This window comes from Euprymna scolopes, chromosome 32, assembly GCF_053919585.1.
Source record: "Euprymna scolopes isolate OS-2025 chromosome 32, ASM5391958v1, whole genome shotgun sequence".
NCBI classification, from domain to species: domain Eukaryota; kingdom Metazoa; phylum Mollusca; class Cephalopoda; order Sepiida; family Sepiolidae; genus Euprymna; species Euprymna scolopes.
The window spans coordinates 42,450,923-42,469,446 of record NC_136513.1 but is presented as its reverse complement, the minus strand read 5'-3'; the positions used below and the strand labels follow the sequence as shown (position 1 = coordinate 42,469,446).

At 34.8% G+C, this 18,524-nt stretch overlaps 1 protein-coding gene across 1 annotated transcript; it reads left to right on the top strand.

Annotated features, from left to right (window-relative positions):
* The first annotated feature begins 804 nt into the window (after positions 1 to 804).
* LOC145256139 (uncharacterized) lies at positions 805 to 1,584 on the top strand. Its single transcript, XM_080114724.1, has one exon. It carries the CDS (start codon positions 805 to 807, stop codon positions 1,582 to 1,584), a length of 780 nt encoding a protein of 259 aa, XP_079970850.1.
* Positions 1,585 to 18,524: the final 16,940 nt, after the last annotated feature.

Here is an 18,524-nt window from a genome sequence, read left to right as displayed (position 1 = left end):
ATCAGCTCTGCTTTCTTCATAGCCTGAGGACGGTGGTGCTGCAACGTGGCCAGCTTACCGCGGCTGACTTCCCTCTTTGCGGTCGAAATAAAAAAGAACAAACAAAAACTCATTCTGGCATCCTGGAATGTCAGAACACTACTCGATCCAACTTCACGACGAAGACCAGAAGAACAGAGAACTCGGACGATATGAAGTAGATATAGCTGCTAGACGCTCCTCGGCACTGGTCAGCTCATTGAATCTGGCGGTGCTTACACATTCTTCTGGAGCGGACGTAGCAATGAAGAGTGCCGCGAAGCCGGTGTTGGATTCGCCATCAAAAATCATATTGTGGGCAAACTCGACAGCATTCCTGAAGGCGTGAACGATCGCCTGATGACTCTCAAGCAGAGTAAGAAAACATTTGCAAACATCATCAGTGCCTACGCTCCATGACTAACCCCGAAGAAACCAAATACAAATTCTATGAAGACCTCGAAGCCATCCTCTCCTCTGTACCACAGACCGACAAGCTCCTTCTCCTCAGTGACTTCAATTCCCGTGTTTGCAAGGATCACCAAGCGTGATCAGGTATCATCGGACATCATGGGATAGGAAAGTGCAACAACAATGGTCTTCTGCTGCTCAGGACCTGTGCCACCTATGGACTGACCTTAACCAACACAATGTTCCGTCTCCCAACCAGAAACAAAGCTTCATGGAGGCATCCTCGCTCCAAACATTGCCACATGATTGACTTCCTCATCGTCAGGGCTAAAGATAAGCAAGATGTGCTCGTGACGAAAGCTTTGTGCCAAACGAATGAATGTCAACAAGCTGAAACTCCCCGAAGTTCAGGAAGAACTCCAAACCACCATAACAAGGAAACTCTCTGAACTCGAGTTCAACAATTGGGAGTCTCTCAGCAGGATAATCCACGCCGCTGCTCTCCAGGTACTTGGTCCAAAAACCAGAAACCATCAAGACAGGATTGATGAGAATGATGTGGAGATACAGATTCCGCTAACAGAGAAGCACCGGCTCTTCAAGATCCACCAAAATGACCCATACTCCACTTCAAAGAAAGACGCCTACTGTGGTAAGCGAAGTGGAGTCCAGAAAAAACTGCGCATCATGCAAGGTACCTGGCTCAGTAACAAAGCCGACGAGTCCTTGAAGTTTGTCTATGGACGAACGACATCATGCACATCTCCCCTGCTCGGTGCAGATGGTTCACTCATCACTAACAAAAATGAAATCCTCAAGAAATGGGCTGAACACTTTGACAGTGTCCTGAATCGTCCTTCAGACATCAATGATGAAGTCATTCAACGACTACCTCAAGTGCCAATCAACCATGCCTTCGACCCCCCTTCCCCCACAGAGGAGGAGGTTGTAACAGCTACCAGGCAAATGTCGACTGGCAAGGCACCTGGCTCCGATGCCATCACAGCCGAAGTATCCAAGTCTGGTGGTCGCTATCTCATCCTCAAACAAACAGAACTGTTCCAAGAGTTGTGGCAAAGCGAAACTCTACCTCAAGACTTCAAAGATATTCAATTGTTCACATCTACAAAAGGAAGGGAAACAGTCTTGCGATAATCACCGAGGTATCCTTCTCCTCTCAATCGCAGGCAAAATACAGGCTCGTGTTCTTCTAAACCGCCTTCTGAAACACCTGGAACAGGGTCACCTTCCAGAAAGCCAATGTGGTTTCGCACAGGTCGCGGAACCATCGATATGATATTTGCCGCTCGTCAACTCCAAGAGAAGTGCAAAAAACAATATCAAGATCTCTACATGACTTTCGTTGATCTCATGAAGGCTTTCGACTCAATGAGTAGGGAAGGCCTGTGGAAGATCATGTCAAAGTTTGGTTGCCCGGAAAAGTTCCATGACGGCATGATGGCACGAGTAACTGATGACGGTGACATCTCAGCCCCTTTCCTGGTAACCAACGGCGTAAAACAAGGTTGCGTGCTAGCACCAACGCTTTTCAGCATGACGTTTTCGGCAATGCTGACTGATGCCTTTAGGGAAGTTACTCCTGGCATCCAAATCCGGTACCGGTTTGATGGGAAGCTCTTCAATCTCCGCCGTTTACAAACTGTCAGTAAAGTCAAAGAAACAGTAATCAGAGACCTCCTTTTTGCTGACGACTGTGCTCTCAATGCCACCAAAGAGCATGAAATGCAACTGGAAGTGGACAAATTTTCTTCAGCATGTGAGAACTTTGATCTTACAATAAGTATGAGCGAGACAGAAGTCATGCACCAGCCTGCTCCTGGCAACACGTACCAGGAACATCCAAGTAAATGGTCAGAGCTTGAAAGCAGTAGACCATTTCACCTACCTTGGCAGTATACTCTCTCGTGCTGCCAACATCGACATCGAAATCACCAACCGCATTGTCAAAGCCAGCAGCTCCTTTGGCAGACTAAGTAAAACAGTCTGGGAACGAAGAGGAATTCAGCAGTACACAAAGGTCAAAGTGTACAAAGCAGTGGTCCTGACATCTCTTTTATATGGTTGTGAAACGTGGGTTCTCTACAGACGTCACGAAAAACAACCAAACCACTTCCATCTTCGATGTCTTCGAAACATCTTGAACATTCGCTGGCAAGACAAGATCCCAGACACTGATGTTCTCGAGAGGTCCAAGCTCTCAAGCGTCATCACTATGATCGGCAAAGCGCAAACACGCTGGGTAGGCCACGTGTATCGGATGACAGATTCGCGCATACCAAAACAACTGCTCTATGGTGAACTCCGGTGCGGAATGAGAAGAGCTGGTGAACAGCGCAAACGGTTCAAAGACACTCTGATGTCCTATATGAAAGACTTCAACATTGACGTGAACTTATGAGAAAGCAGTGCTTCCGACATGCCAACCTGGCAACGCTTGGTACACGAGGGCTCTCTGCTCGCGGAGGCAAGACGAACTGAATCTGCAAAAGAGAAGCGCGCTGCGCGAAAAGCCCGATATTCTGAAGTGGCCGTCTTCAGCCACGGATTAGACTGATCAGCCACCTGCGGACACACAACTAGTTGTCTATGGTCATAATCGACTCCGATTGACGAACACACACACACACACACACACACACACACACATATATGCCTACTTCAATTAACCACATAATATACGATGTAAACTTTAAGTATTTACTTCAACAGTGCTCAATACATAGGTGGAACTAAGTAGTAGTTTATAAAAATATATATGCCAATTAAGCTAACCATTTTAATACGCAAGATGATCGAATTTAAGCCCATATGAGCCTGGCTACTATCAGAGGTGTGACCATTTGGGATTACTAAGCACCGTATGTGCTCTCCGCTTATCTCGAAATAGTTTACAGTCGACGGGAATTTATATATACCTGTAACTATAATTAAAAAGATGTCAACTCATAATTCATCAGCATCTTTACCTAGCCGGGGTTGAACTTACAACCACCGCGTTGACAGTCGACAGTTCTACTCATCGCCTCATGGATCGATGCCTGTAACTGACCTCAATAAATACCCATTTAAATAAACACTTGCCCAGTGATTTAAAATAAATACACACACACACACACACACACACACACACACACACATATATATATATATATATATATATATATATATATATATATTAAAGAAATTCTAAAATATGTATAAATAAAATGAAATCCTGAAATGCTGTTGGATTACAAATTGTATAATACTCTAAACCATAAATAAAAAAAAATATTAGTATCAATATTTATGACAATCTTAAGTAGATTAAGAAAGCTCAGTATATGAGATAGAGCAATAAAGTATATGGAAAATCTGAATTTAATTATATATAATTACAATTATGTTTGAAAAGGAGTATAATTTCTTTTAAAATTTTTCCTTAATCCATGGATTTTCAATGAATGGGTCATCTCATCGGAGGAACATTTATTAGCAAAATTAATATGGGAAATTATAAATTTTGATTATTAGCACATGAATTGAAAGTTTTACAAAAATGTTCTCCTTGTGAAATAATAAATTTTGTTGTAAATCTTCATAATTTTATTTGTGAAATTCCATTTATATATATATATATATATATATATATATATATATATATATATATATATATATATATACATACATATTAAAGAGACATTGGGAACTATTGATTTCAATATTAATTTAGGGTGGGTTGATTCATTATTGACATATAGTACAAATTGGTTAGGTTTATGATAGGGTTCAAAGGTAAAGTTTTCAAGATTTAAGGTTATGTCTAAGAAATTAACCATTTTTTTTATTAGGGTCGATTTTTATAGTAAGTCCAAAATTTTTAAATACTCTATGTAATGATTTAATTGCTTTGTCGTAATTTTTATTTGTGGAGTTTGTTACGAAAAGTGCATCATCTCTGTATAGGCCTCCTTCAAGTTTGAACATTTCATGCAATATAGTTTGAATTTCATTTAAAAGGAAAAGGCCGATTTATAATTCGGATGTATGATTTTATTCTATTTTTATTCTCAACCAATATTACTTTGCTTATCAACATTAATAAGTAACTATTTTCCTTTTTATTTTAATATTTTCCAGATATATCTGCCTTACTTAAAAAATGTTAGGTTTATTTATGGTGTCTTTTATATATAAAAAAACACCACCCAATACTTTTGCTCATGAGGAGACTTTGTTTAAAAAAAAACTATATGTCAAAATTATTGTTAATGACTTAATGTCTTTCGCAATAAAAACATCGTTTCCGAAACGATCGTACAAATTATTGACTTTGTTGTATTCCTTCTTATGAAACAGATTTTAAAATTTTAATTCTAATATGAATTTTAAATTATCAATCATATTAATAAATATTAAAGTAACTCTAGGATATTTGCATATCGAGCTTATTATATATCTGCATTATAACGAGCAATTTTGTTCTTGTATTATAATTAAATTAGTAATTTTACTATAACATTAAAATACAATCTGCTCTTTAGTTTAGACTACTGTTATAACCCCATTTATATATATATATATATATATATATATATATATATATATATATATATATACACACACACATGAATGACAAAAGTCTATCTTCAAAATTTCATGATGTTGACCATCTTACAATTTCACTTGATATTTGCACTTCTTGGCAGCATCTGTTTCGTAGCATGAAATCATTCACTTAATTATATCAATCATGGGATTTATTTTTCCCTTAACTCACCAGAAGAAAGAGCAACTATCAATCAACCAAAAGGAAACAAAATGCGTTTGGGAATCATCAAAAATCCGAAAATTTAAGAGGAGTTGCAATTACCTTATTATTTACTTATATTACGCCGTTTTTTTTTAATCCTGTTAAGACTTGGCGTTCTCTTTTCCCACTATCAGTTTCTGTGTTTTCAGTCACAAATGTCACTTCACCTACCAAGCCTCCCCTTCAAATTTAAATGTTTTATTTTTATAAAGCAAAATCGTTCCTCAATATTTCCATTTGAGTGCGAGACGTTTCAGTGGTAGACGAACTTTCTTATTTTTAATTCTCTGAAACATAAGCATGCTAAGTGTAGCGACTATGTAATATTTGTCTATAGAAATAAAAATAATATATTTTGCTCTTTTGTATTCAGCACTCCTGATAACTTTAATTCACGAGTTTCCCTCTTGAATACCTTTAACTTAGTATATTATTTTTAAAATCTAATTATCCACTGACACGTGTTTCGTCGTCCACGACTCATCAGAGTTGCTGAATCTAGCGAGATTCGAAACCGGCACCTCGTGATACGAAGCCTAAACCTCTACCACGCGGCTAACCTCGCCGGACTACTAAATGAATCACTTTTACGTAGATGTTTTTATTTGCTTTTGTTAGTGATACTCTCTTGAATGAATTCAAGTATTTATACGCAAGTGCATTTTTACCTAAATGCTTGTTGGGAATAATTTTCCCATTAACTTAGTATATATATATATATATATATATATATATATATATATACATACATACATATATATATATATATATGTATATTCTCTGTTGTCTCTAGCTGACAATATATATATGTGTGTGTGTATGTTTGTGTGTATATATGTGTGTGTGTGTGTATGACGAAGCGGATTGTGTGTATTCGACCTCTTTTAGTCAGCTAGAGACAGCAGAGAACAGAGCGACAAATCTATATAATTATAAAACACAAATGACCTTGTAACGGGTGCTGTAACCAAACATCCGGCTTACGACTTCCGGTTGCGCATGCGTACATAACCAAATAACTAACGCGACAATAAAACATATTGTTTTACTGTGCTCGTTTTTAGCGTCCCAATTTTTTCACGTTTAAAATATCTAAATAACAATTGTTTATACTTTCTGCATTTTTTTTACATGGTTCATTTCCGTATTACTTTTAAGTTACTTTTACGCACTTTTCTTACAAAGAAATCTACTTTAACCCGTTGACAACCAAAAGAGCATTTTACAACGGTTATTTACCCACCGCCTTCATTTTTTTTAAAATATTTTCTCCATTTTTAATGCACCTTTCTTAAAAAGCAGTCATACATTTTCTTCTAAACTACCAACATAAATAAATATGTTTTTTTAATTTGCGTTACAAATAAATAATCAACGCGACAATAAAACATATTGTTTTACTGTGTACATTTCCAGCGTCCCAATTGTTTTTTTTTTCGCGTTTAAAATAAAAGATATATCAAATTTTGAATTTAACTTTAAGTATTATAGTATCTCTTCGGTGCACTTTTTCCTATAAGTATGGCAAACCACTTATAATTCAATGGCTGAAAGTTTTTTTTCAAAAATAAACAGTTATTAACAGAACGACTCATAGACATCTATCTATATTCTTTTTTCATTTTAATACACTTTCATAAAAATATTTCTGGTATGTCACAAAAAACTATTTTCTTTACGCCACAAGTGTCACGCTCATACATTAATTCAATAGATAATATAACATACTGACCCAACGGGTCAAGTGTAGTCTAGTATATACATAAAAGTAAATGTAATTGCCAGAACAAGCGTGAATACCTCGTTGATGACAACTGCATACATAAGGATGTGATTTATTCTTGCACCGTAACCGAAATACCGTCACTTCCCCTAAATAAACTCTTACACTCGTTCGCGACTTCAAACCTGTGGGCAGTCCAATAGTAAAATGGATCAACACTATCCCTTAATGTACCTGCATATGTATAACGCCGATATTATAATAATAAGGGATCTACCTCGGCTAATTTCCTTAATAACAACTCAGACAACAGCCCCATCGCGATAACCCCAGTATTCTCTTCATACCCTACCCCCAACCATAATAATAGTATAATCCATATCCCCAATAAAAGTAACTGGAATGAAGAAAAAAACTATATAGGATCCACCTCCACTTTAATTAAGCTGAGAATCGCAAACCACATGCCTAATGTAACATACTGACCCAACGGGTCACGGGTAGTCTAGTATTTAGATAAAATTGGAAATGAGAGAGTGAGGGGGTGGGAAGACAGGAAGGTGGAGCAAATGGCAAAAAAGGACAAATAGGGAAACAATAAGGGGAAGTGAATTTGGACAGAAAAGAAGAAGAGAAAGCTAGGAAATTAGAGTAATTGGAGAAAAATATAAATTTTCGAACGGATATTGATGTGGAAATTCTCATTTGAAAAAAAAAAAAATTAGAAAATAAATCTAAAGATAAGTAGGGGGGGATGTGTAAAAGAATTTGCAAAATATGAAAAAAGAAGGGCATAAATTGGAAGGGGAAGAAAGACATTTGAATGACTAGCGATGAACGCATTCTCATTTAAAATAATGAACCGGCTTAAAATCTAATTAACATGTTTGAAGGATTTTAAATGGCGATGTTTTCATCGGCAACAAACGGAAAGCTATTTAAATAATGATGATCTCAGATAATCGTCCCTAATCTTCATTTTTTTCAGATGATACATTTATTTATTTATTTTTTTTGCAACTTAAAAAATCGTAAATCCGTTTCGCAGCTGAAGCAGGTTGCTTGTTGATATTCCATTCAGAAATGGTAAATACCTACTGTAATCTGGCTTTTAATTCACGATTCATAATTAGTATTATTTTCGCTTTTTGAAATCATAAATTAAGGTTCTTTCAATAAGTTTCCAGATTTTTTTCATATGCGTATTTTTATTTATACTACACACACGAAACTCTCGTCTTCTTCGAAGTAATCTCCTCCGACTGCAATGCACTTGTTGTATCGTTCCAACAACCTTTGGAAAGCCACATGAAAGTCCTTCTATGTGAGCGTGTCCATGACCCTCGTCACAGCCTCTTTATCAATTGTCTCATAACGAAAGCCTCTAAGGTTTCCTTTAGGCTTAGGGAATGACCAAGACACAGCGAAGAAGATCTGGACTATAGGAGGCTGAGGAACTGTCCTGATGCTAATCCTGATTCTCATAAGATGTATAGCGATAATATACTGACTTTTCAAGTGTCTACGACATGTTTAAATGACGTACAAAAATGCCTGGAAACTTATTGAATGCATTTCTTAATTCACATACGTCATAATGTCAGATTAGGAAAAAAAGGAGCTGGGTTACAGATATACAGATATACAGCTTTGGTGCCTACGTATAAGGATCATTAATAACCCACCTCTCCCATTTATAAGCTTCTCCTAACCGAACTAATAAATAACTTCGTATACACTTATATGTCAATAATTTTTCTTTATATGCTAAGAATTACACTATAATATGACCTTTTTATATATTGATATTTTTTTAAGATTCTGTTACAAGGATAGAGTTGTGAACTGGTGCATTGTCTTGGTGAGAATGCCACTGACCGGTTTTGAAGAGTGCTGGCCTCTTCCGACGGAATCACTTCCTGGACTCCGTTAAAAACCTCAGCATAGTATTCTTTGTTGACTGTCTATTCACTGGGAACGCAGTGCATGTATTGATGTAAAAAAAGGCGGGGATAATCATAAGTTTCTGGATGAATTTACATTATTTAGCATTCTTGGGTCTAGGAAAGCCAGCATGCTTCCACTGAAAACTGTGTCTCTTTGTCTCTGGCTGGTAGCAGTAGATCCAGCTTTCCTCAGAGGTAACCAGATCACAAATAACTGCATATCTGAATTAATCAGATCGACCATCTCTCTGCTGTCATTATAAGGTATTTCCTTCCGTTCTTCTCTGAGCACCGTTTAGACAGATTTCGCGCAAATCCTTCGCATCTTCAGTTCCTCCTCCTCCCACCCGTCTCATCGTCCCTTACAGATCTCCTGCCTTTCTTGAATCTCTTATGCCACTCCAAAACTGATGCTCGATTCATGCAATAATGTACAAAATCAGTCTGAAGCATTCTATATGTTTCTGTGACATTTTCCTTTCCAATTTTAAACCAGTAGTTTATTATATATCGATCTTCCATACTGTCCTCATGTCCAGATTACATTTTTTGAAATTCACCAGCTGTGAAAATCAGGTTTTAATCGGGTTACTGCAATTCTTACTGTATTTTTTTTTTAATTTGAATCTGAAACCATAAAAAATAATCAGCTTTCTCATAAGTTTGTAACAACAACGGGCTGAATTTTCAAGAGTCTACGGCAAGTTTAAATGCCTGTATAAAAACGTCTGGAAATTTATTGTAGGCACTTGTATAATTAAATACGCCTAAAAGTGTTGAATCATTTTTTTATATACTGCTCAATAAAAGGTAGGGATTTATACACACACACATACACACAGACATAACACACACACACATATACATAGGGAATGTTCACAACCTCCGCTTATTCGAACACTCTATGTTATCTTATGAATTCGCCCAAATCCGGCGTTTAATAGTTATTAATCCTCTTTATTTCCGTTGTGCTTTAAGGTCTGAGATAGAGACTTAGCAAATAGAGCACATGGTGGCTTTGTGGCTGTGTTCGAATCTCATAATTGGCAGAAATTATCCTACACTAATGATTGTGTAAACGTGAAACACTAGTGTCTGTAAGTATAAAGAATAATTATTATTTAATTATATATATATACAAGCCGAAGCTGCAGAAATTCCACAGGGAACTCATTCATATGTAAAATATTGATGTTGGCATTCTGTAGATGTTCAGTGGAAATGGAGATGCTCTGATATTATTGTAGCTTTTTTTGTTAAAACTGCAAAAGTATTTATCTAAGCTAGAACGAACACCCGGCAAAGCCCGGTGGTTAAGTACGCTTAAATATGATATTTTAATTCTTGCAGATTTCGTATATATTATTATAGAGTTAATGTTCTATCGATTTTTGTATATCATAAAGTGGGGATTTCAAAAATAAAATATATATCTATATAACTTGGGTTCATCAGCTTCAGATAAAGCGGGGATGACTTTCGAAAATATCGGCGAAAGAAGTGACGCCTCCCCGAAAAAAAAGCGCCAAGTTTGGGATGAAGGAATTACTGTTTTTGTTCAATTTTTCGATATTTGTCGTCCGTAGAATCGAGCTTCAGATCGATACCCATCCCGTGAAAATCCGTCGCCTCTGTCGAAACTTTTTAGGCAGACATACAAACATACATACATACATACATTTGAACAGACAGGTGAGATTTATATGATAGACTAGGAGGCTCGAACCCATTTCACGCCAGAGGAAAAAGACGTGAAAAAACGAAAACAAAAACAACTGTCTTACCGATGTGCTTGTGGTGGTGACGTCATGGGCGGTTAAAATAACGGCGCCCTGGAAGCGAGGGTTGAATGACTTGCAAAAAATGTCAGCGAAAAAAAAGGACATTCCCTATACAAAAGTGCCCTGTTGAAGGTGAAGGAATTAATGTTTTTTGGCTAATTTCTCGATATTTGTCGTCCGAAGGGTCCACCTTAAAAAAAAAAATACCGATCTTCTGAAAGTCCGTCGCCTCTGTAAAAAGTTTTAAGCAGACACACTTACATACATAAATACATTAATTTAAACAGATTTTTGCTCTTTATATTATAGACGAGCATGGGTGCTTGGCGTTACCCAGGTGTTTGTATGAGTGAGAAAAAAGAAAAAGTGCTCGAACCCGTGCCGCGAAGGTGGTGTTAAAAAAAGTGATAGGAGTGAGGGGGGTAGATATCAAAACAACAGTTGGCAGCTCATGTTGAGAGAGATGTTAAAAATGGTAGTTGCAGAGGTGGGGGTGAAAGATGGAGAAAGGTGTTAAAAAAACCCCAAAAAGTGGTAGTAGACAGGCAGGTTCGAACCCGTGACACGAAGGCGGAAAAGAAAGTGAAAGAAAATCTGACGCGTACCGATGCTCCATCGTTCGACCGAAAGTTAGCAACGTTAAAATTAAGTTTTGCCAATCAAACCCATGCAACAATATGATGACTTGGAAAAAAATGGCGAGGCAATCCCCCCCCCCCAAAAAAAAACCCTCCCTGTAAGAAAAGCGCCCAGTTGAGAGTGAAGGAATTAGTGTTTTGGGTCAATGTTTCGATATATGTGGTCCGAAGGGTCAAAGTTTAAAACGATACAGGTTTGGTCAGGTACAATCACCTCTGTCGAAATTTTTGCCAGACATGCACACACACACACACACACACACACACACACACACACACATATTTTGCCTTATATAAATATATATATATATATAAATATATATACATATATATATATATAATTATATTGAACCCAATATATAGTCATGAGTTAAAATGTTAAACTTGAACATATAGCTATTACGTTACGCATGAATATTCGTAATGCCATCGCTCGACCTTCTCTTAGCAAATTGCATTTCTTTAATATTCACACTTTTGCACGGATTTTCACCGGCTAAAACACAAATATTAAGTTTCACATGGGTGCGAATAGTCTATATTTAAAGTTTCCAAAACTGACAGAGGAGTTTGGTAGACAAAATTTTTAACACAAATACACACACACGCACACCCATCTCTCTCTCTCTCTCTCTCTCTCTCTCTCTCTCTATATATATATATATATATATATATATATATATATATATATATATATATGATTAGTTTTTTTGGAAAAAGAAATCAAGCAGAGTGCTTAATTAAAAGGAAAATCAGAAATATGAGAGCGTATTTATATTTTGTGAACAGAAAGTTGTTGGAGTAGATAAGTCATTGGTATCGATTGGTCCTAATTATCGGGCTTGAAAACGACGGTACCAATGACTTGTCTCATCTAACCACTTTCTGTACGCAATATATATATATATATATATATATATATATATATATATATATATATATATGCATGGACAGACGTTTGCCTTTATTAAACTCTTTTTACACAAAAATTACGCAAGTATGTAGAATACCTGCATAAATATTATTGGACGTAATAGTTAACTAAAATGATCATTCCATCAGTAAAACGGAAAAACTGATAGGGAATTAATTAAAATGAATGTTTAAAAGAATATGCAAAGTAGTTAGATCTTTTGCAGAAGAATGCAATTCCACGACATATATCCAACAAAATTGTATTTAAAAAAAATAAATAGAAGAAAGTTTTTTATTATGAATATCAATACAAAAAGACACAAATTGATAGGAATATATATATATATATATATATATATATATATATATATATATAATAAAATACGCATCAAGTCCGCCTCAAAGCCAAATCACAACACAATATTAAGAAAATAAACAAATATTTTACTTGCTTGAAATTTATATTTTAAATATATTTCGGAGCCAAACTCCATCCTCAGTATGTTGTTTCTTTCTTTTTTTCTCTTCTTCAAGATTAAAATGTCCAAAAGCAAAGTCAAATATTGATTACCCAGATAGACGAATCATACGTCTTTAGTTTTAAGCTAACGGCATTATGTAATTAACTTGCGTATCTAGGTGAGAATATTTACTAGTGAAATATTAGGGTTCGTACTTGTCAAGATGCGTGTGTGTAAGTGTGTGTGTGTATGTGCACCTAATTTTATATACTATTGAGTATTTTATATACGATTGTGTGTATGTAACAGATATAACTTGTACAACTTATGAATATATAGTGGGAAAGACAGCGCCATCAACTCGACTTATTTAAGGCAAATATATTTAAATGATATTTGAATTTTTCCTTAGTTCATTTCTTACCTCATATATTTTTTCACTTTAGTATAATTTTCCTTTTATATATATTTCTGTGTATTTTATCTGATCTTTTCTTTATTTACTCTTATTTTTTAAACCGTTTTTTCTTTCTTTTCTGTCCTTTCCTTTCATTAACTAATTGTCTAATATGTGTACAAAAAGCGGGTCATCCTTCGTAGGGACGTGATGTCCCTCAACAAATAGGTTGTTCCGAAATCGTATCTGGGGAGTGGGCTAATTTCAGTTAATGTTTGAAGATGTGATATCTACAGCCTGCTTACCAGCAGTAACTATCTTAGTTGTATAGAACGCGTTGCTTGTCACATCGTAGAATGAAGAACTGGATAAAAATATAAGAATTAAAAATCGAGGCATAGCCAATAGATTTCGCCGTGGCCCATATGGTTAGGTCGTCAGTATTGCACACTTCATGAGCGCGTCGACCTGGGTTCGCGTCTATGTTGGAGCACGTCACTGATGAGATGCAGTACATCGAAACCCACTTTGGGCCTGGAGTTGTCCGTTGTCGATGCAATTGCTCGATTCTATCTAATTCTGGGTTCTAGCTTTATCGTGAAAGGTGTATGTCAACGTGTATCTATCTATCTATCTATCTATCTCTATATATATATTATAGAGGGAATTAGACCTGCAGTCTAAAGAGCAAAGTTTATGTTAATGTATTTATACTTTAAAAGAACACCGCTCACAGTAATGTAGATATATAATAAGCGTTTTAAATTTAAAATAGACTCTTAATAATTATTTCAACCATTCGTCGCTAAAATTCCACATGCCCACATATGCACTGACCTACTTGAAAACAAATTTTCTAATAAAAATCAATAAGGTCTATCCGCCTTACTTACTACAAAAATACTAGTTTATTTTAGTGTCGTCAACTTCTTCACCCCCCCTTTTTGTGGTGAAGAGGAGATTATATTCGAAAACAAAAGTCAATTTTGTCAATTATTGTCAATGATTATTCTCAGGTTTAATAAAATAAATATCGTTTCCGAAACGATCGTACACTCTATTTGATTTTGTTTGTTTTTCGTTTGAAAACTGATTCGTAATTTACAATTATCAATCTTTATACTCTCTCTCTCTCTCTCTCTCTATATATATATATATATATATATACATATATATATATATATAATTGTGTATACATATATAATTATATATATACGTATATATATATATGTGTGTGTGTTTGTGTGTGTGCTTCAGAGCGTGCATATACACGTGTGAGAAAATATTAACAGAAACAGCAATTAAGACACGTATGCAAATTAGCAAGCATGCACGATCTTGTCTCTCCAGAAAAGCAGAGAGAAATACAGCACTTTGTGGAGCAAAGGAAGCGATGCAACGTTGTTTTGACTCGTGTGTGAGGAGAGAAAAAAAGCACCATGTGGCGAGGAGCAGAAAAAAAAATACGCGCGTCTGGTGGGAAGGATGTGTCGCCTCTTGCTGCTGGCCAGTGACTTTTAAGCTGGTGTTGAGACGACAGAGTTTTTTTTAATCTCATTGCAGATTTAATGATGTAAAAAAAGAAAACAGTAAGCAGACATTGTTTAGAAAGTAACGGTAATGCCTTTTGTTAAAACAGAAAAAGAAGCCGAGTCTGACTTTTGTTTCTTTTTTTTTATTTGTTTGTACCTTGGAGGCGGTGCCGGACAGCGTGTGGGTCCGAGAGGTTTGAACTGTAATACACAGTCAGTTGAAAAGTACCGGCCACGCTACATAAACACACACACACACACACACACACACACACACACACACACACACACATATATATATATATATATATATATATATATATACACACACGCATCTATCTATATTTATTTTTTATAATTTTTATTCAATTATATATATATATATATATATATATATATGAGTATTCAAGGTTCTTTTCTACCTCTGGAATTTTGAGCTTGTAATGAATTGTCCAGTTAATAATGTTTAATTATACTTTTATTGGTGTCTTTTGACCTTACTAGATACCAAGACAATAATTTTATTTCTAATATCGAATATGAAGAGCTGTCATTATTGGAGAAATGTGTGATGTGCATGCATGTGCACGCATGTGTATTATGTGAATGTATGTGCAGCTTTTTTTCCTTTTTTTTACACAGTGGTCACCACTTATTAAGGCCCGGAAGCCACTCAGGGATAAGGGTGATTGCAAGTACATTATGTTAGTGCGGAGATTTGATGAAGTGTTTACTTAAGGGGGCGGTTCATTAGGAATTTGTTAACGTTGGACTTGAACACGTCCAAGTTGTAGTCAGGTGGGAAGCAGGCAGACGGAACAGAGTTCCGCAGGCGTGCAGTTCTAAGAAAGAAAATTTTTTATGCTGTTGGCATAGCATAGTTGCGAAAATTTGGAAAGTTTAGCAATAAAAACCTTTGCCACAAAGAGCATGAGAATTAGCTTTTAATAGAACAGATGATACTATGATAAGTATTTTTTTAAATGAATGAAACATTTATTTTAGTCTTACATTCTCGGTTTAAGAAGCCTTCGACAATTAAAACATCATCGAATGATTGTCGATTTCTGTTTTTATATTTGAAAATATCTTTTATTAATATATCCGGAGATCTATGGCTAGAAATACTGGCATGTGTGCACTGAAACTGAATGCTACTAATGTACTTCTGTTATTTTTTATAATGAATGACAATGAAAAATAAAACGCTGTATATCAGACCAAAGAAAGCATCGTAATCCGAAATCTTTAAGTTTAAATAAATGTATGCAACAAAAGTAAAACAGAACAGCTTTGTTGCTCTTGATTAACATAAAACAAGAAATTCTTCAAAATTGTTTGCACAAATTAGCATATACTATACTACTTTATGTCAGATTATAAATTACTAAAAATAGTGAAAATTAATTAACTTCGCGTACGAATTAAAAAAATATTACAAAAGCTAATACAAAGTGCATATTCGATGCGGAATAACATCAAATCAATTAATCAGTCCTGTCAAAAAATTACCATAGATAACTACTTCCACGAATTAGGAAATATAGTAATATTTATTCAATATCGAATATGACAGGGATTTCAAATTTATGGATATTAATTGATTAAACTTCAATTTAAAATAATTGATAAGCAAATAGTTAGCATGGAAAAAAGCGCTTGAACTCATATTAATACGAAGAGGAAATAAATTAAAATTTCTCTTTACCTTTATATATATATATATATATATATATATATATATATATATATATATGTATATATATATATATATATATATATATATACATATATATACAGTATAACTCCTATAATTTGAACATCCACTTCGTTCAAATTAGAGGATTCTGTTCAAGTTTCGTGGTGAAAAATGTGCTGCAATTAACTTTAATTTTCTAATAATTAAGAAATACTAAATGAAATTCATTGCTACATGGTACTTCAAGTATATATCAAGTTGAGTTTACGATATATTGCAAGTAAGAATTGTTAAATATTATTACCAGAAACAAAATCATTAAAAACAAATTAATCTACTCTTACTTGTTAGGTATTTATTACATAAGGTATCATATACAGAAATCATGCATTTATGTAAAATACATTTTTTTTAGTTATTCATTGAATGAGTCTCATTGCAGTTTTTATTTTCATCGCTTGAGCTCTCGGGCGCTCCCATTGTATTCCGTTAGCGATCACGAAAATCTACAATTTCTTGGTTCTGTATCTTCTTTATGATTATATCTGTTTGGAGTGACATTGCTTGCAAAACATAGTTGTCACTAAAGTAAGGATTTTTTTTCTAGAAATTTTATAACTATCTGCATAGACTTTTTAGGAAGCAGCCTTCAATATTTCCTCCTTTTTCTTTTTGATGTAAAACAGTGTACTTCTTCCAATCTTATAATCTCTAAATATAACGCTTTTTTCTAACTCCAGCATCTCATTTTTCTATAATTTGACGTTTTTCGAGTAAAGGCATTGTCACTTGTTTTCTTTTAGAGTTGCAAGCCATTATGATGGGTTGTTTTACACTATTTTAAATATAGAAATCTGAAGAGAACACCACCACAGTGGCAGTTTTCAGAAAGCCTTAGTGTCTGGGCGTGTTTTTTGGTCTTAGTCTCAATCACACCTTAGAAGAAATATGCAAGGGGGCTTCAGTGAGGGGGGAAAAGGACAGAATAAGGCAACTAACTTAATTGAGCAGCTACGCCTATGTCGAAGCAGCGGTCTTGTCCATCCAAGCTTTCAGCGTACTCCCCGCAACCATATTTTATTTAGTTTACGAATTGTAGAATGTCGGATTTTTCTGCAACTTTATATATATATATATATATATATATATATATATATATAGTAATTTATAAAATATATATGACGGTTAAGCAAAATTGTTATTAACTAGCTCTACCTACGTATTGAGCACTTTTGAAGTAAATACTTAAAGTTTACGCATAAATATATACTTTCGTATATTAATTTTATGTGAGTAAATGAAGTAGTTATATATATATATATATATATATATATATAGAGAGAGAGAGAGAGAGAGAGAAAGAAAGAGAGAGAAAGAGACAAAGAGAGAGAGAGAGAGAAAGAAATAAAAAGGAACAAACCGAGTTATGTGTTCATCAACGTTTCGTCTTTATTTCGAGACTTCCTCTGGATGAATGAAATAAAGACGAAACGTTGATGAACACATAACTCGGTTTGTTCTTTTTTATTACTTAAGTTTGTCGGAATACTATTTCCATTATTCTCATCATATATATATATATATATATATATATATATATATATATATATATATATATATATATATATATATATAACGATCAAAGTACGTACATTAATCGTTATTATATATAACGCTGGTATCATAGAACTATCCAAGCCATATTGGCTAAATATAATCACATTTTTCGTGTAATTCATATATGCGCACTTCAGTTGGAAGGCTATCATATAACATTGAATAACTATTCGCATTCATAATCATTAGTTCAGTCGAACCAATCTCTTATGCTGGAGATCTTTATATTCTTCGAATCTCTCCAAGAAAATGCGTATTCAGTATTTAATGGTACTTACAGAATCGATTACATAACATGAGACATGAAATCGATATTCAGCAATTTTACTACTTTCAATTACTTATGTTTCGATACGGATGCTGTAACAAAAACATGGATATTTTAAAGTGAATCAATCTGCGCATCTAGTGATGGAAATGCTATTTGTAACTTTAGGATAACGGATCAACCAAAATTTTTTTTAATTTTTACAAGAGAGTCATCACTTATCAAGGCCCGGAAGCCACTCGGGGAAAAGGGTTATTGTGTGTACAGTACGTTAGTGTTGGAGATTTGATAAAGTGTCTTACTTA

Coding starts and splice junctions, on each gene's coding strand:
- LOC145256139 (XM_080114724.1), top strand. CDS start 805: ATGAATGTCAACAAGCTGAAACTCCCCGAAGTTCAGGAAGAACTCCAA.